Consider the following 23,348-nt stretch of genomic DNA (forward strand, 5'->3'; position numbering starts at 1 on the left):
GTCTAGGGGGAGGGGGAGGGGGCGGGGACTACAAAAATGCCCTGTTACTAGTCTTCTTCTTAAGATTTAGAAGTCATAGTGCTTGGTTAGCACATGTGTTAACTTGCCTAGGCACATAAATAAGATGCTCTTTGCAAGTCTAGATTAAAATATATTAGAAGTACCACATTCCTATGTCTCTTGCAAATACCATGGCAAGGAAAGTAGATAAGATTGTTTCTTCAAACATCCTAGAACAGCAGAGGAAAAGTGGAGGATTTGGTGCTTGGAAGAAAGCTTACACAGACTTAAGGAAATATTCTGCTGAACCTTATCAACCTTGTGAGATATGAAGAATGAGGCTGTATTGGTACCATAAAGGTCTTCATGATGGATTAAACTCTATCATCTATAATGGTAGGCCAAATCGTCTTTGTTCAACAGTACGCAGCCCAAAATCTGATACAAAATAGATGCTCAATACAATATTTGTTGGGTGAATAAAAAATTAGCATGAAAAAGTAGCAAGAAAACTTGGATTCTGGTCGCTGTTCAGTCAGCAATAAGCCAAGTGGACTTGTGCAACTTATATAAACGTTTCCAAGTCTCGATTCTTTAATAGAAAATCAAACAAGATATATTTGCCCAACCTAACTGGTAGGCTGATTATGAGGTGCAAAGTTACCTAATGTATGTGGAAACAATCTTAAATATTAGAAGCATATTAAATTAAAATTACAGTTAATAAAGATAACAAGAAAGCTGCTCCTAAAAAATTGTCCCTGTGTTCAAAACTCTATCCCTGTGTGGTAGGCAAGGACTGCTGAAGGGTGTTGGGATCATCTGGTTCCCAGATACCACTTCTCCTTGGAAAAAGGGATGGGGATCCCCATTACTGATCTCCACTTGACTCTGGTTGAACCTAGGTGTCTTGCTCTATACAATGAGGGAGCCAGGAAATGACCTCTCTGCCCATTTTAGCTCAAAAAAGTCTATCATTGATTTTATTCTTATGGTCTTTGATTAAATCATGAAGCACTATGGCAGAGACATAAATGTTTTCATTTATTCAGGTCAAAATTACCAAAATTAAATGTGTTGACTTAAACTCAATCTTAATTGGGACATTTTAGGGGAAATAAATGTATAGTTAGCATAATTTGTATAATATGTTGCTTAATAAAATTAAGAGTCACTTCAGCATCTTTTGGGAAAATTTCATGCCCCAATTCACCCCTGTGATGAATGTGATTGTGAGCATGAATCACCATTGCACCACAGATGGTGCCGAAAAATTCGAGTGAATCATATTTGCTCTCTATGTGACTCCAAGATTACCAATAAGCTGACTCCGTGGGTGGCTTCTGTGTCTTTGACCCTTTCCACTTCAAAACAGGTTTATAGGTCTGTTATTGAGGTCTTACCATGAATTACAATTGATGAGTTTAACAGCTGCTACCAGCCATAATTGCTTGCAAAACAGAGAGCAAATTTTCCATTAGCAGCTTTACCAAAATTCCAAATTTTACTCAGTTTCTCAAGTATTTTATTTGACTCATCTAATGCTGATGTTGCAAACTGGTGACCCATGACCCAAGGGATGCATTCAGTCTACAGATGTGGTTTTTTGTTTGTTTTTTCCTCTACATGTAGTTTCAAGAAAAGATTCAATTAATGCGTAATATATATATATATTTTTTTATATATATATTTTTTTTTAATTAAAAGATCAGGAAATTTCATATAAGATTTCAAATTTTATGATTCTCTTTTAGAGAACACGGCTGGGCCATATACCTTCAAGGCACCAAACTTGGGAGCTGCGTCTGAGTTGCCCTTTGGACAGGGATGAGTGTGCTCCAGTTTTGTGGAGTCTACACCTTCCAACTTCTCTCATTTACCTTCTGTTTGGCTCCTATTGGCATTTGAATTGTAATTCTCCCTCTAACATGTTACTGGGGATATTTACCCAACTTTGGGTTTTAAAATTTTTGCTCTAAGGATTTCACCACACTGGACAATTGAGAAGCATGCCTGCCTCTTAATGAAAGTTAACCACAGCTCTGGTCCCAGTGAGTCATGTGCTGGGTGGGAATGCTATTGCTTTCTCTGCCTTCCTTGTGTCTCATCTAATGGACACTTGAAAAGCACTCCCTTAGTTTCCACTTCAAATTGAAGAGGTGGTTCTAGAAAGTAGGACAGAAATGTAAGTCTGATTGACAGCTGCATTCAGAGGGTCAAGAACAACTGACATTGCCATTTTCCAAAAAATAGCTATTTTAACAAGAATCTTGATCTCATTTGGTGCTCCCGTGGTCATCACTCCTATCTCTGCCTCTCTACATCGTAACAGCAGACCACACACCTATTTCTATGGGTCTCTTTTGCAAATGGAAGATCCTCATATTCCTGTCACTATTCCTTCTCCATCCTGTAGTTATAAGATATAAACATCAAGTTTATAAAGAAGCTCTCTTTTGGACCACACACTTATTTCTTATACCTCTAGGGTTTAGTCAATGGATTCTCTGTTTCCCTTTAGGTCTGAGAAGTAGAATGATTCACCTAGGCTGGTATGTAAGTGCTGAGACCGTCCTATCGTCACTGAATGTGGGCTAAGTAGGGATCTCTGTTCTTAGCTACCTAATGCTAGGGTTGAACCATGGGCATCATGATTGGTAGGGCACAGCCCAGACCACCTTCTCTCCTGGGAGGTTCTTTCATAACCCAGGGCTTTGGGTAGCAAATATTAGCACCACCTTAAAAACAGTCACAAAAGATTTGTAGATGTTGTTTCACAGAAAGGCTGAAGGAGTTTATTCTCACTATTGACGGATAACAGGGTAAAATTTATTTCTTTAAGAAGGCCTGATCTGGATCTAGCAGGTAATGGCGTAGCAGGGTTTCCACTTAAGGGTGAAGAACAGTATTGGGTGGTAAATAATGTTCCTAAAGAAACAGTTCTCAAAATATAGTGTGAAGAGGAATACTAGTTTAGTATGTTAGGAATTTAGTGTGTTTAGAAATGTTTCTCCTAGATCCCAGATGAACACAAAAATATCCATTTTTAAGTAGCCTCCAACTCTTGGCTCATGAGCCATATGTTGAAAAACTAGTCCTGGAAGAAGCCAAGATATTTGTGTCCTGATAGGCTCATACGCACTGCCATCAAGTTGATTTCAACTCATAGTGACCCTGTAGGACAGAGTAGAACTGTCCCATAGGGTTTCCAAGGCTGTAATTTTTATGGAAGCAGACTGCCACATGTTTCTCCCATTGAGTGGCGGGTAGATTTGAATCTCCGACCTGTGGTTAGCAGCCAAGTGCTTAACCAGTGCACCACCAGAGTCCTGATAGACTCATACCTGTTCTAAACACCATTACTGAGTTCATCAAGAAGAGATGTGTGGAGAGAAGGGAAACTAACATGGGAAAATTCAGAGTCAGCCTAAGTGTAATGGTTAAGAGTTTGGGTTCTAGAGTCAGAGAGAATTTTGGCTCAAATTCTGGCTCCATTTAAAAGCTAGGTGATTTATTTCAAGCTACGCTTTTTTTTTTTTTTTTTTTAAGGCATAAATTACTCATTTGTCAAATGGTCTGACTTCAAAAATGACCACAATTATCTTCCTGCCTTTGTAATGTGTCTTTGAGGCTACTCCAGTCATTCTTTAAATCTGGGTCAGCCTGTGACTTGTGTTGGCCCAGAGAATGAGCTGAAAGTGATGGTGTGCCCGTCCTGAGCTAGGGCCTGAGAAGAGGCCTTCCATAATTCTGCTTGGTCTTTTGGTGCCCCTGCCATGTGAACAAGCCTGGGATGGCTCGCTGAAAGGATGAGAGATCACATAGAGCAGAGAGGAATAGCTCAGCAGAGGCCTTCCTAGACTAGCCAGCTCCTGCCCCTCCCCTCTGCCCACCACATACTCAACTGGCAGCTGACAGAAGACACGTGAGTGGATCCAGCTGACGTTGGAAGAATCATCCAGCTGAGCCTGCCCAAACTGCTGACCCACAAAATTATGAGTTAAATAAAGTTGTTATTTTAAGTCATTTTGTTCCGGGGTGGTCTGTTACCCAGAAAAAGTTAACTGATACAAATGAATATAATTATAAACCAAAAAAAACAAACCCATTGCCATCAAGCTGATTCCAACTCATAGTGACCCGAGAGGACTGAGTAGAACTGCCACATAGGGTTTCCAAGGAGCGACTGGTGGATTTGAACTGCCAGCCTTGTGGTTAGCAGCCTAATGTTTAACTACTCCAGTACTGCTTTATATAATTATTACAAGAATACGTAAGAATAGGTGCTTCAGCAAACCTCATTATGTATTACCCATCTTAGGTTATTATTTTACAAGTGTCAACAGACAGAAACGTTAGTGTTAGGATAAATAAGGTCAAATGGAGATCAGGCACTGAGTGTGTCCAGTGATAATAGATTCACCACATTCGCTTCTTCCACCGGTTGTTCTTTTTTCAGTTTCAAGACAGGCATGTTAGCAAAGCAGTCTTAAGTCTGTATTTGGCAAGTAAATACATATACATATTCTTCATCTTAGAAGTTGGTTCAAACGAGATGAATGGAAATTATTAGGGAAATATTATAGAGTTCCTGGGTGGCCAAATAGTTAAACGCTGGACTACTAACCAAAATGTTGATGGTTCAAATCCACCCAGAGATGCCTAGAAAGTAGGGCCTGGTGAATTGCTTCTGAAAAGTCACAGCCTTGAAAACCTTATAGGATGTAGTTCTACTCTGAACACATGGGGTCACTATGAGTCAGATTTGACTCAATAGCAACTAACAACAATAACAACATAGACAAAAAGGCCTAATGTTTTGAAAATAATTATTTGCAAATCCCTATACAGTTAAAATAGACGAAAAGCACTTAAAAAAAAAGTCATTGATGTGGTTAAGTTGTAAAGGATGTGAATGTTAGGGTGGGCAAATGGAGTTTGTCTTCTGGCCCATTAGCATTAACTGCTTACATTATTTTATACAAGGGACTCAATTCTCAGAATTTAGTTTTTTTCATCTCTAAAATGTGGACAGTATTTATTTAGCTTTTAGGAACATTGTGACACTGTGAGGATTTGAGAATATGTATAAAATGCATGACACAAAAGAGGTACTGAATAGATTTAGCCTTATTAGTAGTAGTTTCATACAGAGTCCCTAGAATTCGGAGTTTGTAAATTATACTGCCACAGCAAGTTGAATAAAAAAGTGGGTCCCTTATGTATTTAATGGAGGAGAAGGAACTAATTCATAAGCTTATCATCATGAACCTGCAACCTGAGCCTCTGAAGTATATAAGGATGTGAAAAACCCAGGAGGGAAATGCATTGCCCTCCTCAGAAAGGCTTCTGAAAAGCATTCTGAAAAACAATAGGTAAATAAGGCATGCTTGATTGTGGCAATTTAGCTGTGACTTGCCCTAAGGAATTCGGAAGGCTGACACTTGCTCAAGAAAATGCACATTAACCCTGCTACAAAAGTCTACAGGAATTCAGATGATAAGACTTAAAAGAAAACTTAGGGAGCTTTAAAATCCTCTTTTAAATTTTGCTTCTATTATAATATGAGATTCCAAAAGCTTAAGATTATTTTCTGCAAATGAGGGCAACTTGAATTCTTTCAGCCACGTGGGACTTACTGGTTATTGAATACCATGAATATTTTCCTTGCCAACAAAAGAGACAACAATGGAAGGAGCTGACGGCAGTGAAATCCTGAAGTGGAGGGGAAGATCTCCTAAAGCCACCTCACAAAACCCTGGGTGGCGCAAATGGTTAAAGGCTCAGCTGCTAACCCAAAGATCGGAGGTTTGAGTCCACCCAGAAATGCCTCAAAAGAAAGGCCTGGGGATCTACTTCTGAAAAACCAGCCATTGAAAGCCCTATGCAGTACAGTCCTACTGTGACACACATGGGGTCGCGATGAGTCCGAATCCACTCCATGGCAACTGGTCTGGTTTTGGGTTTTTAAAAACTGTCTCACAGAAAAAATAATTTTCCATCTTGGCCATTTTTTTTCTGATAAAGCAGATAGGGCTGTTAACTGACCCAAGTGTTAAAGGTTTAAACAAGAAAATAGACAACTCTACTCAGTATTATGTAGGTTGAGTCCTAACAAGTTGAACGTTCTTCCTTAGCAACACTTCAGGTAACCAGTGTATTTAACACTGCCCAAACTGGATGAAGATTTTCTTAATGTTCCATGTGCTGTCGCATGGGAGGCAATGACAGGACTTTGTTCACTTGGGGAAGCAGCCAATCTCCCACACAGAGTAAGGCAGTAAGAGCCTGGGTTCTGGAATCAGGTGGGATCAAGTACCAGCTCTGCTGCTTCCCTAGCTGGGATTTTAGTTAAATTGATTGAGATGTCTGCCTCAACGACAGAGACTCAATTTAAACGGTAGGAAAATTTGTTGGAAAACAACTTGGCTTACGGGTACCAACTCCATTCCTAATAACTGAACAGTCATATAAATTGCAGTCTCTCTTATTTCCTTCTTTCTCTCTCTCTCTTTTCTGTTGCCCTTCTGTATTCCAGTTTGTTGCCAATAACCAACAAAACTGAAATCGCTACTTTAAATAGCTCTGTCTCAAATAGCTCACACTTATAAAAATCTGTGACAAGTTTCCCCTGTGGGCAGTGAAAGGAATTCCATTGGATGGAATTATTCATGAAACTCGGGAACAAGCAGTCTTTGAAATGACCTCTCTATCAGGAAATCTATTGAGCCATCAGTTCAATAAATCAGGGAACATTACTAGGCCAAGATTAGGCTGAATTTCTCAAAGGAGTACAAACTGTTATAGAAATGACAGGGTTCTAGGTCATTCTCTTCGCATCTTAATATTGGCAGTTATTCAAAAGTACACCACTTAACTCCACTGCTGTAGGATACGCCTTGGTTTGAGGCTTGGGTCAAGGTTAACGAAGTGGGAATGCAAAATTAGTTTAAAAGAACTCAGAGGTCCCTTCAAGCCAAGAAATTAAGTTTTTTTCCTCTCTTAATAGAAGAAAACATCATTATCTTTCCAGTGGTAACACTGTTGTTGTTAAACATCTTTAGGGGGGAAAGAGGTACAGTTTCTTCTTTCCTGAAAATGGAGAGCATTTCTAAGAGGGGACTGGAAAGCAGGTTGCCAACTTCTTGCTGGTCCTTACGTTTGCAACTAAAAAAACAAACCTGTGGTCCAACTCCTAGGGACCCTATAGGACAGAGTAGAACTGCCCCATAGAGTTTCCAGGGAATGCCTAGTGGATTCAAACTGCCAACCTTTTGGTGAGCAGCCGTAGCTCTTAACCACTACGTCAAAATTTGCAACTAGCTCTTATAATTTCTCACAATCACTGTCAAAAGACCTCTTCTTATAGATGAAAAAAGAAAAATAAATATATTTCAGAAGCGGGTTTATATAATGGGGGTTTATTTCTCTAGGTGGCAGTGGGTGGGAAGTGCAAAGCATGCTAGCATCTGCATCCGCACACTGTTTGGCGACCTCCTTGACAGTGACCCTGGGAAGCAGAACCTAGAGGCTACAATTTGTAAGCTGGTCTTTAATAGTCAGACTATGGCCCACTATAAAGACATAGTACTAGTTAAGCAATTTTAAAATGTGTGACGCTTTGTTACGCTTTTGAAATAATTGTTAGAAATGAAGATTCAAAATCAATGACAACCACTCCATTCTATTTTTTAATTTCATTGCTAACCAGTTAAAGGGAAGGTGCTTCTGTCTAGTCGGCTGGCATCAGCTTCTAGGTAGTGTGTTTGGCTGTGACTGGTTCCTCAGTCTATAACACATAATAGTTTTAGGTTTTCATCAGGGAGCTGAAAGTAAAAAACAAACAAGCAAATAAAACCACACAACATGTACCCACACCTACACAAAACACTCTACCTTTGCATGTTTCCTCTTCAAAGAGTTTAGCTCCTTCTGTTGTTTCTTTAGATGCTTCAAGTAAGCCTGTGGAAAAATAAAGATGACCAAAAATAAATTTTTTATAGCTATAATACAAGAGCACTTGAAAAATGGCCAAGTAATTTTACCTTCATCTGCTTTAAATCTTCTATTCTCACTTGAGGGATAAGTTCAATACCTACGAAAAAGAAAAGTTGAGTCATTGCGTATATTAAAAATTAGAGAGAATACCTGCTAATGTAAAAATCACAGCTTTGAAGTCTCATCTAGACTCTGAAGGAGCTTTGTATATCATGTTATGGATATAAACATCTTAATTTCCTACTAAGGAACCCTGATGGTGCAGTGGTGAAGTGCTATGGCTGCAAATCAAAAGGTCAGCAGTTTGAATCTACCAGGCGCTCCTTGGAAACTCTGTGGGGCAGTTCTACTCTGTCCTATAGGGTCACTATGAGTTGGAATCGACTCAACACCAATGGTTTTGGGTAGTGTAATGGTTAAGAGCTCTGGTGCTAACCAAAAGGTAGACAGTTCAAATCCACCAGCCATTCCTTGGAAACAATATGGGGCAGTTCTCTGTCCTACAGGGTCGCTGTGAGTTGGAACAGACTCAAGGGCACCTAAGAACAACAATAATTTCCTATTACAGTGCAATGAACTAGACAATTGAAAAGATTATTGTCTTAGGTGGGTTTCCCTAGAGCAGAGCCTGAGGCAGGATTTGGGTGCAGGTAGATTGATTGAGGGAGGGCTCTCAGGAGAACCTGTGAAGAAGTGAGAGAAAGCAGGACAGGGTAGAGGAAGAAGGTGGATGTACTTCCAGGTGAAATTCAGCCTCCACCTGATCCCACAGGGAGCTCTTACGGCACCCCAGAGTTGCTATGTCTTGAGGTAAGAAGCTGGACTTTTGTTTACCTCATATGAGCTAGTTAATGGCTGAGTGGGTGTTACAAAACCTTCCAGGCATTTCCAGGCAAGGCTGAGGGCAACTCTCTGGAGGAAGGTGCAGGTATGATTTGCTATTCACCAATTCTCACAGCAGTCAGAGGATGGGACCTTGACCTGTAAAGGGAATCTGACCTGGCACAACAGGCTCTATTGCATTTATTTTATCTTTGTATTTCAAGGCACATCATACCAGTCAACTAACTCCCAAGTCTTACTCTCATCAGAGAAAAGTGAAACAGTTTTAGTTTCTTTTTCCTACCAAATTTAATGTTAGTATTTAAGCAACATGCTATTGAGCACAGCAGTGACTTTAACATACAAGAAGTAGCAAAATCAAACCATTGTATAACAGGATGCTGCCATGAGGACCTAGAGAACTAAAAGAAATCAACTAAGTCGTCCTATTATCTGAGTGATGCTAGACCAGGTGTTGTCATGGCAACCTCAGTTGTAGAAGAATTCTGAAACATGTTCTGTTGGACTGCAGATTTTCACCTTAGGCAAGCAGAATGAAAGCGCACTCCATACAATAATTGATTTCCATTAGAATCCCAAAGGCTAGCTGTGATATTCAAGAAAGAGAAGCATCGAGTCCCAGGCTCCTATTTTTGGGTTTTGTTCATTTTAAGAAGATCTGCACACCCAGGGTGAGGGTGTTTGGGCTGGAAAAGGAGGGTCTTGGCTTAAAGAAATCAGTATTTTAATATAGAACATGTTATGATAGGCTTTATGGCGGGCAATGGTAGGCCATGTCAGACAGTGGAGTGGATTCTGGCCTGGGTCAGAGCTTCTTCTCTTTAGGCTCTGTTCCCTTTTTTGTAAAATGAATGTACAGGATTTGGTGGCATGTGAGGTCCTCCAGAAATGCAGCAAATACTAAGAGTTTGAACCCATATGATGAGACTTCTTTTTTTTTGGTCTTGGTTCAACAAAATCTTGACTAATAGGTAAGTACAAAGACAGAAACCTTATCTGGATTTGCATACTCTTCATTTCTTTGAGAAAGACACAAATAACATTTTACTTTTTGTTCATATAAATGATTTCGTTTTTAAAAGATACTCTACGGAGCAGGAATTGGTGCCCACTCAATTCATCTATATGTCTAGAGCACTTTGTCCACAGAACTGTCTGCGATTAAAGAAACACTTGTTCTGGAAATCAATAGCGACTAGCTACATGTGGCTACTGAGTACCCAAATATGGCTAGTGTGACTGAGGAACTCAAGTTTCAATTGAAAAAAAAAAATCTGATTACATTTAAATTTAAATAGCCACATGTGGCTCCAATTGCCCCCTCCTCTCCTCCCGCCCCATTACCATCAAGTAGATTCCGACTCATAGAGACCCTACAGGACAGAGTAGAAGTGCCCCATTGGGTTTCCAAGAAGTGGCTGGTGGATTTGAACTGCCAACCTTTTGCTTAGCAGTCAAGCTCTTAACCACTGCGCTGCATGTGGCTAGTGGTTAGTATGTTGGACAACTCTGGTCTGCAGGCTCCCTAGTGTGAAAGTAGGGTTAGGCAGTGCATTTTGGGCTCCAAAGATTCTGAATAAGTTTCACTGCATAAGGTTTTTTATTTTTCTTATCAACATAAACAAACTAAAAAACCAAACCTAGTGCCAAGTGGATTCCAACTCAGTGACCCTGTAGGACAGAGTAGAACTGCCCCATAGGGTTTCCAAGGCTGTAAATCTTTACAGAAGCAGACTGCCACATAGTTCTCCCATGGAGTGGCTGGTAGATTTGAACCTCCGAACTTTCGGTTAACAGCCAAGCGCTAAACCACTGTGCCACCAGAGATAACAAAATAGCACCTTAATAATAACTTGTTTTCTCTCAAATCATAATCAGAAATTAAGTAGGAGCTGAATTTTCTTAATTTCTTACTATTAAAAAGAAAATAAAGTAGCACTGGTGTGGTGATCGCTGTGTGGTTGCTTGTCTCAGAGAGACAGTGTAGAACTTCACAGCTCCTCGCCTACATAGATGTGAATACAGTCTGCACAACCCACCCACCTTGCTCTCCCACATGAAGCCCCCTGCCTGACTTCCAGCTGCCAGCACCTGCAGTTCCTTGCCTGAGGGCTTTCTCTGTCCTACAAAGCCTGCTCCAGTACTCCTGCAGGATTTAGAATTGTTGAGGAATTGCCCTTCCTCCTCCTCCCCCTATGCCTGCAGGAGCTCTCAACGAAAACTGATCAGAGTTGGGGTATACGTTCCCCAGCTACCTTGCTCTTGAGGAGGTTGCCTCTGAGGTGTGTGTCCAAACTAGCCCCCAGAGTTTCTCCAGGGGCATTAAGGTCCAGGTGCTTCAGTAGTAACCAGCTTGAAAACACTCTGGGTACTGACTACCTTCTCTTACCTGTTTCACTTCCCTATGCCTCTACAAGGGTCCACAATACCTCTTGAATAAACTACTTGAACTAGAATCCTTGTCTCTGGGTCTTCTTTGGGGTGATCCAAACTAAAACAGTTCTCTAACCAAAAGGTCCTCAGTTCAAATCCACCAGCTGCTCCTTGGAAACCCTATGGAGCAGTTCTACTCTGTCCTATAGGGTCACTATGAGTCGAAATCAACTGTACACCAAAGGGTCTACTACAGAGAAAATGGAAGATTGCTTTCTCAAATATCATCTCTTCTCCCAAAGACCCTGGAGTAGTTTATTTTCTACCCCCACCCCAATTCATTGACAGGAGTGGGGAAAACACCTGAAAACTTCCCTCTCTATTTCTATGCCATCCTCCTAGAGGCTACCATGCAAAAGAACAGGTAGGTGTCCTTCTAGGCCACCCATTGACCTGCTCTACAATTTTCAGCATCTGGCTTAGTATCTTAGTTATCTAGTATGGCTGTAACAGAAATACCACAAATGGATGGCTTCAACAAACAGAAGTTTATTCTCTCACAGTCTAGTAGGCTAGAAATCCGAATTCAGGGTGTCAGCTCCAAGGGAAGGCTCTGTCTCTCTGTCAGCTCTAGAGGAAGGTCCTTGTCATCAATCCTCTGGTCTAGGAGCTTCTCTGTGCAGGAATCTCGGGTCCAAAGAACACACTATGTTCCTGGTGCCGCTTTCTTTCTTGGTGGTATGAGGTCCCCATTTCTACCTGCTCACTTCTCTCTTTTATGTCTCAAAAGAGATTGGCTCAAGACACAATCCAATCTTACTGAGTCCTGCCTCATTAACATAACTGCCGCTAATTCCATCTCATTAACATCAAAAAGATAGAATTTACAACACAGAGGATAATCACACCAGATGACATAATGGTGGACAATCACACAATACTAGGAATCATGGCTTAGCCAAATTAATACACATATTTTTGGGGGACACAATTCAATCGACGACACTCATGGTTTTCCCATGTAGGCATTCCTAAGCATCCAACACAATGACTCAATGTCCATGATAAGAATCCATTTGATTATTTTCCATCTTATTCTGTGAAGCCTTCCATTGTGGAAAATTTCATCTCCTCTTCGCCTCACTTCCCACTGACGGTTGTAAATGGGATGTTAACATTGCTTAAAACTGTCCCTCCTCTAAGACCTGTAGCTCAGAGCTACCTCTCCATGACCTCAACTTCACTCCCTCCTTCCCATCTACCAAGCATATCTTTCACCCTTTTTTCTCCTTCTCTTTACCCTTTTCAATTTATAGCACATCTCTCCTCTGTAGCATCACCCCACTTGAGTATTAACCTGGATATTATGATTCTGATTGCAAAAATGGCCACAATTCTTTACCCCTCCCTGTATCTATACCTATTACAATGTGACTTTGCAGTTCCTCCCATTGAGATGTGGAATTTGTTTTCTCACTCCTTGAATTTGGGATTGACTATGTGACTTTCTTTCTGTCTTAGTTATCTAGTGCTGCTATAACAGAAATACCACAGGTGGATGGCTTTAACAAAGAGAAATTTATTCTCCTACAGTCTAGGATACTAGAAGTCCAAATTCAGATTGCTAGCTCCAGGGGAAGGCTCTCTGTCAGTTCTGGGCGGAGGTCCTTGTCATTATCCTTCCCTGGTAGAGGAGCATCTTAGCACAGGGACCCCATGTCCAAAGGATGCACTATTCTCCAGCCTCTTGTTTCTTGGTGGTATGAGGTCCTAACGTGTCTCTGCTCACTTCTCTCTTTTATATCTCAAAAGAGATTGGTTTAAGATACAACCCAATGTTGTAGATTGACTCCTACTTCATTGACATAACTGCTGCTAATCCTACCTCATTAACATGATAGAGGTAGGATTTATAACTCACAGCAAAATCACATCAGATGAGGAAATGCTAGACATTCACACAAGACTGGGTCTCATGGACTAGCCAAGTTGACACACATTTTTTGGGGGGACCCAACTCAAACCGTAACATTTTGGATAATGGAATGTAGTGAATGTGCCAGTTCTAAGCCAAGGACCTAGGACCTAGGCCTTGCAACGTTTCTATTCTCCATCTGAGAACCTTGCCATAGCTATGTGAAGAGGCCCAGGGTAACCTGATGGAGAATAAGAGTCCATTTGCGGAGTGCTCATTTGTCTCAGCCAATGTAACTTAGAACAACCTAAAGCCAGCTGCACCCCAAACATGGAAAAACACAGTCAAGATCAGGAGAGTTGCCTATCCAACCCACTGATGCTTGGGTGAGCCCAGTCATGACCAGAAAAATCACTCAGACAACCTGTAGACTCATGAAAAATAATACATGCTAACTTTTTAAAAATAATTGATTTTTGGGGTTGTTTGTTGCATAGCAATAGCTAACTGATACAGTCTCTAATAGCTGAGAATCTCCCATCTTTTTGGTCTCACGCCACTTAAACAATCTCAGGCTTGGGACCCCCCCTAAGCTCTACTTTGTTCATACTTGTTGCTCAGCTTCTGCACAAGAAGTAAAGGATTCAAGATTATATCAACTTAATTCATGTCAATAACCCTCAACTGGGCCACATATGCTGCTTGGCAGACCTTCTCCTCACTTCTTGTGCATTATTCCAGGGCCTAGTCCAAAGCTTTCCATACTCTTATTCTTCAGCTTTGCCTCCATTTTTTGAGGAAGAGGTCATTTATCCACCTTTTTGGATCAGATGAAAGCCATCTGTGGTACGCTGCAAAAATGGCCATATTTTTCCCCCCACTCATCAAGAAGTAAAGTTTATTTTTCCACTCCTTGAATATAGGATAGCCTTGTGACTTGCTTTGACCAATGGGACACAAGCAAGGGCCTGTAAAGTGCTGCTCTTAAAACTCTGGGAACACCATACGTTCAAGCCTGCCTAGCCTGCTGTATGATTTAAGACAGTCTGCCAATTGACAGACATGTAAGGCCATCCAGATCATCTAGCTTCTAGTCAACTCATTAGTTGACCAAAGATGCTTGACAAAGACACACAGACATCAGTCAAGCCAGCCCAAACCAACCAACCCCAAGAATCACGATCTGAATAAATGGTGGCTGTTTTAAGCTACTAAAATGTGACGTTATTTGTTGTGCAGCATAACATGAGCTAACTAATACAGCATCTGTCAAAGTTCTGACTATGTCAAAATTCTTCCTGTCTACCCTGAAACTTCTCTTCACTTATCCTTCTTCCCGGATGGGATAGAATACACCTCTTCCCTCCTTGTTCAGTAGGATTTCCCCATTCTCTTGATTCAGTACTTCTTGGGAGCCTTGTTTCACCATGTGCCCTTCTCTTACATTTCCTTCTCTTCTCCTTCATTGGTTCCTACAAACAACACGCTGCTGTCCTCCAGAACAGCCACTTTATATCTTAAATTATTAATTTTTTCTAATCTGTTTTCCACCCCCATTATCCAGTCATACCTGATTCAACAGTGATCTTGTGTACTTACTTCTCTGGACATGTCAACAATACCTTCTCAAAACTCTTTCTTCTTACACTGCAGACCTCTCATGCATTTTGTTTTTCCTTTTTTCTTTGGGTCTTTCCAAGTGTATCCATATTCTCTCTCTCTCTTTCTCTCCCTCCCTCCTGCTCTCTGTCCCTCATCTAGACCTACCACAGCTCTACCTGGCTCATCTAAACAAAGGTCTCATACATCTCTCTCCAGGGACTTTCTCTCTCCCCAGAATCATCTATCTTACTGCCTAACCCATTGTCATCAAGTCAGTTCCGACTCATAGCAACCCTATAGGACAACATAACTGCCTCATAGGATTTCCAAGGAGTGGCTGGCAGCTTTGAACTGCTGACCTTTTGGTTAGCAGCTGAACTCTTAATTACTGAGACACGGGGGATCCTATAATGTTCATATCCAGATGTATCATCAATGGCTTCAACTCAATGATGTTTAGGACGAGAATCATCTTCCTTTCCAAAAGTAGTTCTTCCTCTTAACTAAACCACCTATCTCCGTGACCTGTCTTCGAAGACTCTGAGTTACAGCTGAGCCTCCTCCTTAAGGTCCTTATCCAAGCTACCAATTTATGTTTATTTTTCCTTCCCTTTGGCTACTTCCAGCTTAGTCCAGTCTTGCTGCACCACTATTTTATGGATCATTCATTTATCGGCCATTTACTTCCTGATAACAGGGACCGCTTACCTAGCTCTTTACCGGACATGGTCTCAGGGACACATTGATGGAGAGTAAGAGTCTTGCCTGCAATAACCTTTCTCTGTGGTAAGTGCTATAATAGAGGAATGAATACAATAATTCTTTTATTTTTATCATGCTTTAGGTGAAAGTTCATAGCTCAAGTTGATTTCTCATATAAAGATTTATACACATATTGTTTTTGTGACATTAGTTACAATCCCCACAATGTGACAGCACACTCCTGCTTTCCACCCTCGGTTTCTTGAGTCCATTCAACCAATTCCTGTCCCTTCCTGCCTTCTCATCCTGCCTCTGGACAGGAGCTGCCCGTTTGGTCTTGTGTATCTGAATGAACTAAAAAGCACACTCCTTATGAGTATTATTTTCTGTTTTATAGTCCAGTCTAACCTTTGTCTGAAGAGTGGGCTTTGGGAATGGTCCTAGTTCTGGGCTAACTGCGTGTCCAGGGGCCATAGTTTTGGGGGTTCCTCCAGTCTCTGTCAACCATTAGGTCTAGTCTTTTTACGTTAATTTGAGTTCTGTTCCTCACTTTTCTCCCACTCCAACTGGGACTCTCTGTTGTGTTCCCTATCAGGGTGGTCATTGGTGGTAACTAGGCACCATCTAGGTCTTCTGGTCTCAGACTAGTGGAGTCTCTGGTTTATGTGGACCTTTTTTCTCTTAGGCTAACATTTTCCTTGTGTCTTTGGTATTCTTCGTTCTCTTTTTTGGCCCAAGTTGGTTAGGACCAATTGAGGCATCTTAGATGGCTGCTCACAAACCCTTATGACCCCAGATACCATTCACCAAAGTGAATACAATAATTCTTAACTGGGCTTTGGTATCTCCCCCTTTCAATGAATTCTTCTGACAAGATCATATTAATCTTCTTGAAATCCTCCTGTAACTATCACTCTTCACTGCCTTCTCAGGATGGCCTCAGAACCATTTCCAGCCCAGCAAAAATGAACCACTTGCCATTATTTGCCTTTTCTCATACCTAGGTTGCTTCTTCCCAAGTTGCCTTCTCTTGGCTCCTCCACTTTCTCTTCCTGTTCAAGTCAGGGTTATGTTTCAAGGTCCAGGTCAACTGAGGTCTCATTCATGAGTCTTCTCTGGGACTTTTGCTCAAGTGACTCCCTCTCCGCACCCATTTCTGAGTAGTCAACCCTTGTTATACACCAGCTGGTAGAGTCACTGTATGGCAACCTGTCTTGTCTTATCCCCCGACCATGTAAAGTCCTTGACGGTATGTAGGTATTTCTCATAGAACTTGGTACCATGATTGAGAGTAGGCTTCCAAGTCTTCAGAATAAAAGGTGAAAATGAAACAGCATGCAGACCTTCTTTCTCAGGGTGCCTTTTAGAGATTATTATAGACGTGATAGCTGCCTGGCTCCTTCAAATGCAGCGTGTTTGGAAGCAGTGGTAAAGCAGCTCTAAACACACGAACGTTCTCTTCTAGAACCAGGATGATTTTTGTACTTTGTAAGCTGGTCACACTGCATTGCTTTTCAGGCCACTAAGCTCACTATAATTACTAATTCTCCATGTACTCCTGTGTGGTATAAGAACTTTAATCAAACAAAAACCTCTCTCATTTTCCACTGCCTGTCTCTAAGAGTGGCTAATGTAACGACCAGTGCTGGTACAGAATCCCAAAGTCTGTGTCATTACCTTGCTCCATTTCTTTTTCAGGGAGAAGAGAAAAAGAGCTGCGAGCAAAGTACAAACTGGACTACTTTTGTGGAGTCTCATTTTCTGATTTATTTCACAAGGCTCAGTGCACATTGAGTTTCCTACTAAATTACTATGTTGGTTTGGTTTGGGAAAGTCTTTGGTTTGTGTGTATTACGCGTATGAACAACTTGATTTCCTTACACCAAGGACGTTGAATCCACAAATAAATGGAAAATATACATACTGAGTAAAAAAACCATTAAGACACATTGAAACTCTTATCTTCTTATCAAGAAGAGTGAGTTTTGTAAATGACTCATGGTCAAGGAGAAATGTTTAAAATATTTAATTTTATGGATACCATCCAATCAGAATAATTCCTGGCCAATTAGAAGGGAAGCAACTTTAAATAACACTTCAGTTGATCCCCTACATAAAAAAAAAAAAAAATAGTAGCTGATTATTAGCACCTGGGACACACAAGTGTTCGTGGTGACGCATCTTAAAATCTTTGTTTCATTCACAGGTAGCCACATGTAATTGCCCTTCAAATGCCCATCTGATAATTTTACAGAAAAATAATGATATGGAGCTAAATATTTGCCTATGGGGATAAATTATTAAAAAGGAAATCTAGAAATGCCCCAACAATGGTGACCCTTGATTCATGATCCCATTGCCTGTGTATGTCTTCTGGATAACTGTCTATGACAGTTATCCAGAAGAGAGTGGAGGTGAGCTAGCAAACATCAATGTGTGAAAGTTGTTTTTTGTTTTCCATAAAGGACACTGAATTAAAAAATTTTAAAACTGTGGATATTGTATTCAGTATAACTAAGGTATAGAGAATCTAATAGATGAACCACCGATGTTGAGTTGCTACTACATATTGAAAGTAAACCGTTTGTTAAACCCACAAGAAAACTTGCTGTTTTTGAGTTTTATAGGGCATAGGAAATAAATTATTTCTAAATACCTTCATAAAAAAGAGTCTTCAGAAAGACTCTAAAATTGCCAGAACAGAAAGGAGCCCAAACAGTTCCTCCTTACCTTTCTTGGCTTCCATGCCAGACCCTAGGGCCGCTGTGGTGGTTGGTCTGAGCTCAGAGCTACTCTGAGGGGTCACGTTTGCTTTGGCAGTGTTGGCCTTTCCTTTCTTGTCATTCTTGGAAGTGTCACTGGGCACATCGGCTATGTCACTCTGGAACAGAAACATTGACCCAAATGAATGTCACCTCAATTCTTGCACATTCTTTATTTTTCTAAATCCAGGTACTCTGTACCACTCAACTGCTCCCTTCCCCTCCCCAGACTTCTATTTTAATGGGTCTCTGCCTGGTAGGAGTAAAGATGACATGGTTTCCCCAGGTTTGAAGCAAAGGATCAAACCAAGAAAAGAAGATCCAACTACTATACAAGCAGAATATGGTTTCTCATTTTCTAGTGACTAGAGAGATTACTGCTTCCACTCCAATATGAGAAGTATGGTAAAGGAAACACTTAAAAACAAAGTGTGCAGTGAAATATGAGAAGTTTGGGATAAAAGACTGGTAAAAAAACAAACACAACAAACAATAAATGCTCTTTTCATTAGTTCACTGAATTGGGTTGGCTGGTATTTCAGAGTATCATAAAAGCATCCCATATTTTAAAGTTTTCTAAAAGTGTCATAGATTTTTCCATTTGCTTCCAGTGGGGAAGTGGTTGGTCCCAGATGTGAGTTAAACCATTGGTGATGATGTGGGTGTTTCAGATCATGGTCACATTTTGTTAAATGTGCTACGCTGTAGTAGGCCACTGAAATACTGGTTAAACTGGTAAGTTCAGTTTAAAAAGAATCCATTTTTAAATTTGTTATATTAATTTATTACTTTGATATTCTTTGTAATCACCATTTTTAAACCAACCTTCCGAGCTTGGCTGTACTCAACCAACCATTGCTACTTACGGTTTCAATGCCCATAGCTCTCATTTGGTCTGCTCTCTTTTCCGTAATTGAAAGAAATTTCTTCGGATCCGACAATGCATCCACAATATCTGGAAGAAAAAACCACTGAGCTTTTAATTCTGTTTTACTGAAAACACACACATACACACAAAAAAACTCAGCTAATAAACGATTCATAATCCTGGACACCCATGAAGCTTTCTGCTAAGCACCTTCTAGGACACAGTGCAAGGTTAGGGAAGCGCAGGTGGCAGCAGAAAACAAGAAATACATAAAGGCAAGGGTCAATGATCAGATGACTTTCTCCACCTTTGTCTTTAGTTTTCCCCCAAATAAAGAAAGCAGGGTGACAGGGCAAACTAAGTGAACTGCAGGGGGCTCTCCAGTCTTTAGTTATTTGTGTGACTTTGAGCAAACTGATTAATGTTCGAAGCCTCAGTTTCTTCATCCGAAAATTATGGCTGAAATCATCCACCCTGAAGGGTTATAGTGAGAATTCGATAAGATGAGGAGTGCAAAAAAGTACCTAGGAACACTGTTGTCACCAGTGGTATTTTTAGAATCAAAAGACTAATATATATTTGAAGCTAATTTGGTTTCCATGGTAGGTAAACTAAAGTGATTTCTCTAGTGTTTCTCTGCTGTAACTTGCATTTAAAAAATACAATTTCATATTTATATCATTGGAAGAGTTGTAAGTTGTTTCTCAGTTTCATATAAATGTATATAATTTATCAACACTATAGAAGGAGCCCTGGTGGTGCAGTGGTTAAAGCAATTGACTTCTACCCAAAAGGTCAGCAGTTTGAAACTACCAGTGGTTCCATGGGAGAAAGATGTGGCAGTTTAATTCCTAAAGATTTACAGCCTTGGAAACCCTATGAGTTCGCAAGGAGTCGGAATCAACTCAATGGCAGTAGGTTTTTTGGTACAGAAGGAATAATTATTCTTCCTAACTTAAACAGTACATAATTTACAAATTTTATGTTTATAAACTCTTCCCTAGCAGAATCACCTTTCTAAACACATTCTTAAGATCAAAATTTTTCTCAGTTTAATTTTTTCTTTTATCTTTAATAATAGAAAATAATGTATGTACATGGTATAAAACATTCAAAGACATAAAATGCATTCTCCTCTCCCATAAATCCCATACCCAGTAGGTGACTATTGTTAGCCGTTTCTTGTATCCTTCTAGATATTTTTAAACTCCAAATGAGTTCATAGTTTTCTGTACCTGTTTCTTTTTCTTTTTTTAATTACATATCTTAGAAACACTTCCGTAGCAGCAATATAGATCTACTACATTGTTTTTAATGGTTGCTTAAATATCCCACTTTATGAAAGGCTGTAATTTCTTTACCTGGTTCCCTATTGATAGACAGTTGGATTGTCTCCATTCTTTGCCATTATAAACAGTGTTGCAGTGAACATTCTTACCCTTAGCAAGGGCACTGTGGGCAAACCCCACCTTCACTGCTAACTGTGTGGGAAGCATCAGCATGAATCCAACTCCCACCTGGAAGTGGATCCAGACCTCACCTTCCCACTTCTCCATCCTTGTTGCCCACCATTCCAAGTGGCACTCTCTCATCCCCAGCCACCCATGGCCAGGTCAAGGGGTATCAGCTACAAGCACTGGGGTCCACGTGACTCTCTGCACTTCAGACTGGCTGGTCCCTTCTCTCTCTCATCTCTAGCCACCTGGGGCTAGGTCAGTGGGCATTGGCTGCAAGCTTAGAAATCCACATGATTCTCTCCACTTCAGACCAGCCGACTCCTCCTGCTCTGATCATAGCCACCCTGAGCTAGGTCAGAGCACACAATCCTTTGGTAGTTATTGCCAAATTACCCTCCATAGAGGTTGCATCAATTTATTCTCCTACCAGTAGGATATAAGAAAGTCTGTTTCTCATTTGGGAAACCCTGGTGGTGTAGTGGTTAAGCGCTATGGCTGCTAACCAAAGGGTTGGCATTTCGAATCCGCCAGGCACTCCTTGGAAACTCTATGGGGCAGTTCTACTCTGTCCTGTAGGGTCGCTATGAGTCGGAATCGACTCGAAGGCACTGGGTTTGGTTTGTGGTTTGGTTTCTCGTTATCACTTGTGGTCCTTCAGAACTCTGTGTCATGATGGGGGATATGGACAAATTAATCCTTAAATCTTACTCAGGAGAAATCACAGATAATTATATTTTGGAAGTTAATATTATAGGAATTTATTTATCTATTTTTGATTCTTAAGTATGAAATTTTTAAAACATACACCAAAGTAAAAAGTAAAATAAACCCCCATAACCCTGGTGGCGTAGTGGTTAGGTGCTATGGCTGCTAACCAAGAGGTCGGCAGTTCATATCCACCAGGAGCTCCTTGGAAACTCTATCGGGCAGTTCTACTCTGTCCTATAGGGTCACTATGAGTTGGAATCAACTCGATGGCAGTGGGTTTTTTGGTTTTATACCGATGATGCAGATTCAATAATTATGAACATTTTGCCACATTTCCTTTATCTATACAGTGTTTTTTTTTTCTCTCCTCTGTCTGCTGAAATATTTTAAGGCAAATTTCAGACATCATAGCATCCTATTCCTTATTAGTTCTATCTTCATCTCTAAAACAGGTTATTTTCTTTCGGAACCAACCATACCAATACCATAAGCAATAAAATAGGCAATAATTCCTTACTATCATATAATAGACAGACCATATTAATATTTCCAAGCAGTCCTACTGGCGCAGTGGTTAAGTATTTGGCTACTATCTGAAAGGTTGGCAGTTTGAACCTACCCGTCGCTCCACAGAAAAAAGATGTGGCAGTCTGCTTCTGTAAAGATATACAGCCTTGGAAACACTCTGGGGCAGTTCTGCTCTGTCCTATAGGATCGATATGAACTGGAATCGACTTGATGGCAATGGGTTTGGTTTTTGTTAGTATTTCCCTATTTACAGTCAGTTTGTTTGAATCAAGATATAAAGCTCACACCACGTGTCTGATAATTATGTCTTTTGCGTCTATTTTAATATAGGATGGTCCTTTCAACTATTTATTTTTCATAATGCATGGACTTGTTAAAGTGACAGATGAGTTGTCCTGTAAAACATCCCATATTGTAAATATTTCTAATGTTTCCTTGACATGTCATTTAGATCTAAGACTTGACTTTTTTTTGGTGGGGGGAGAATGCTTCATATGAGGAGCTTGATATCATATTATCACACCGAGGCACATGAAGTACGACTGTCACACTGCTGTGATGTAAGCTCATCGAGTGGGCTCAGGAGGTGGCAGTTTGATCTCTGCATACCAGAGCTGCTTTTCTCTCCTCACAACCAGGAGGTGACCTGCTTGGTGTTTCTTTGGCATTCAACAACACAGTGGCACTAATGTCTCTTCTCAGCTGGCAGGGTCTGAGAAGACACAATGTCTGCTTCCATTTCACAGTGAGAAAAGTGAAGTTCAGATGGCTCCTCTGAATCCAACTCAGCTCCTTCCTGTTTAGGACCCCCGTGCCCTATGGTCATGGTCACTTTTCTCATGCCGGAAGCTATGCCAGGAGCACTACTAAGTCAGGCTTTCTCTTTGAACCGTCAGACTGCTATGGAGAGGGCATCCTCAATCCCCTGTGAACATACGAGGACACAACTTGACCAAGCTGGACGTTGAGTCCAGCGGTGACTGACTCTCCAGTGCTCTCTCGGCCATTTGTTCATACTGTTAAGGGACTAAGTGAGCTTTAAACCAGAGTTTCAAATCAGTTCATTCAGGTTCGAACTCCTGCTGAAAGTTTTCTTTCAAACAAGTTCCCAGGCAATGCTAATGCCGCTGGGTTAGAATCACCAGGGGATCTCATTAAAACGTAGACTCTGACTCAGTATATCTGGGGTGGAAATGCAAATTCTCAGCAGGGGTTCAAACCAGAACGAACCGGTTTGAGGCTCTGGTTTAAACTGTGCCAGCTGGGCTTTCCTGCCTTTTCCAGGAGAAGACCTACCCAGTTCACACCTCCCCGTGTGCTCCCACACTGGATGCCTCTGCTCTAGGCTTCCCGCTGGCACATTTCAGAGATGACCCACAAGGCTGGCTTGTTAGGAAACACATGCTTGCTTATCTTTAAATATATATAATCAGTTTGGGGCCTGAAGAGAGTATTTGGCTTTTGTGAGCAGGTAAGTGGTAGCCCTTCCGGTATGAACATATAATATTTTAATCACTTAAAACCAATTATAAAACCCATATTCTAAGACATGAAAGAATAAAATAATTCATAATCCTTCCATCCTATCCAAA

The 23,348-nt window shown here is 40.7% G+C and overlaps 1 protein-coding gene across 4 annotated transcripts in view; it reads right to left on the reverse strand.

Moving 5' to 3' along the window:
- PLCB4 (phospholipase C beta 4) overlaps positions 1-23,348 on the reverse strand; it is a 178,307-nt gene that overhangs the window by 25,540 nt on the left and 129,419 nt on the right. For all 4 annotated transcript variants that reach the window (XM_003411527.4, XM_003411528.4, XM_023550015.2 and 1 more), the window contains 4 exons: positions 19,062-19,150; positions 18,164-18,314; positions 8,046-8,095; positions 7,897-7,962 (listed from right to left, as the gene is read on the reverse strand). In XM_003411527.4, coding sequence (XP_003411575.2) covers positions 7,897-7,962; positions 8,046-8,095; positions 18,164-18,314; positions 19,062-19,150 — 356 coding nt within the window. The remainder of the gene's footprint in view (positions 1-7,896; positions 7,963-8,045; positions 8,096-18,163; positions 18,315-19,061; positions 19,151-23,348) is intronic.

The sequence above is a fragment of the Loxodonta africana genome, chromosome 24 (assembly GCF_030014295.1).
Source record: "Loxodonta africana isolate mLoxAfr1 chromosome 24, mLoxAfr1.hap2, whole genome shotgun sequence".
Lineage (NCBI taxonomy): Eukaryota > Metazoa > Chordata > Mammalia > Proboscidea > Elephantidae > Loxodonta > Loxodonta africana.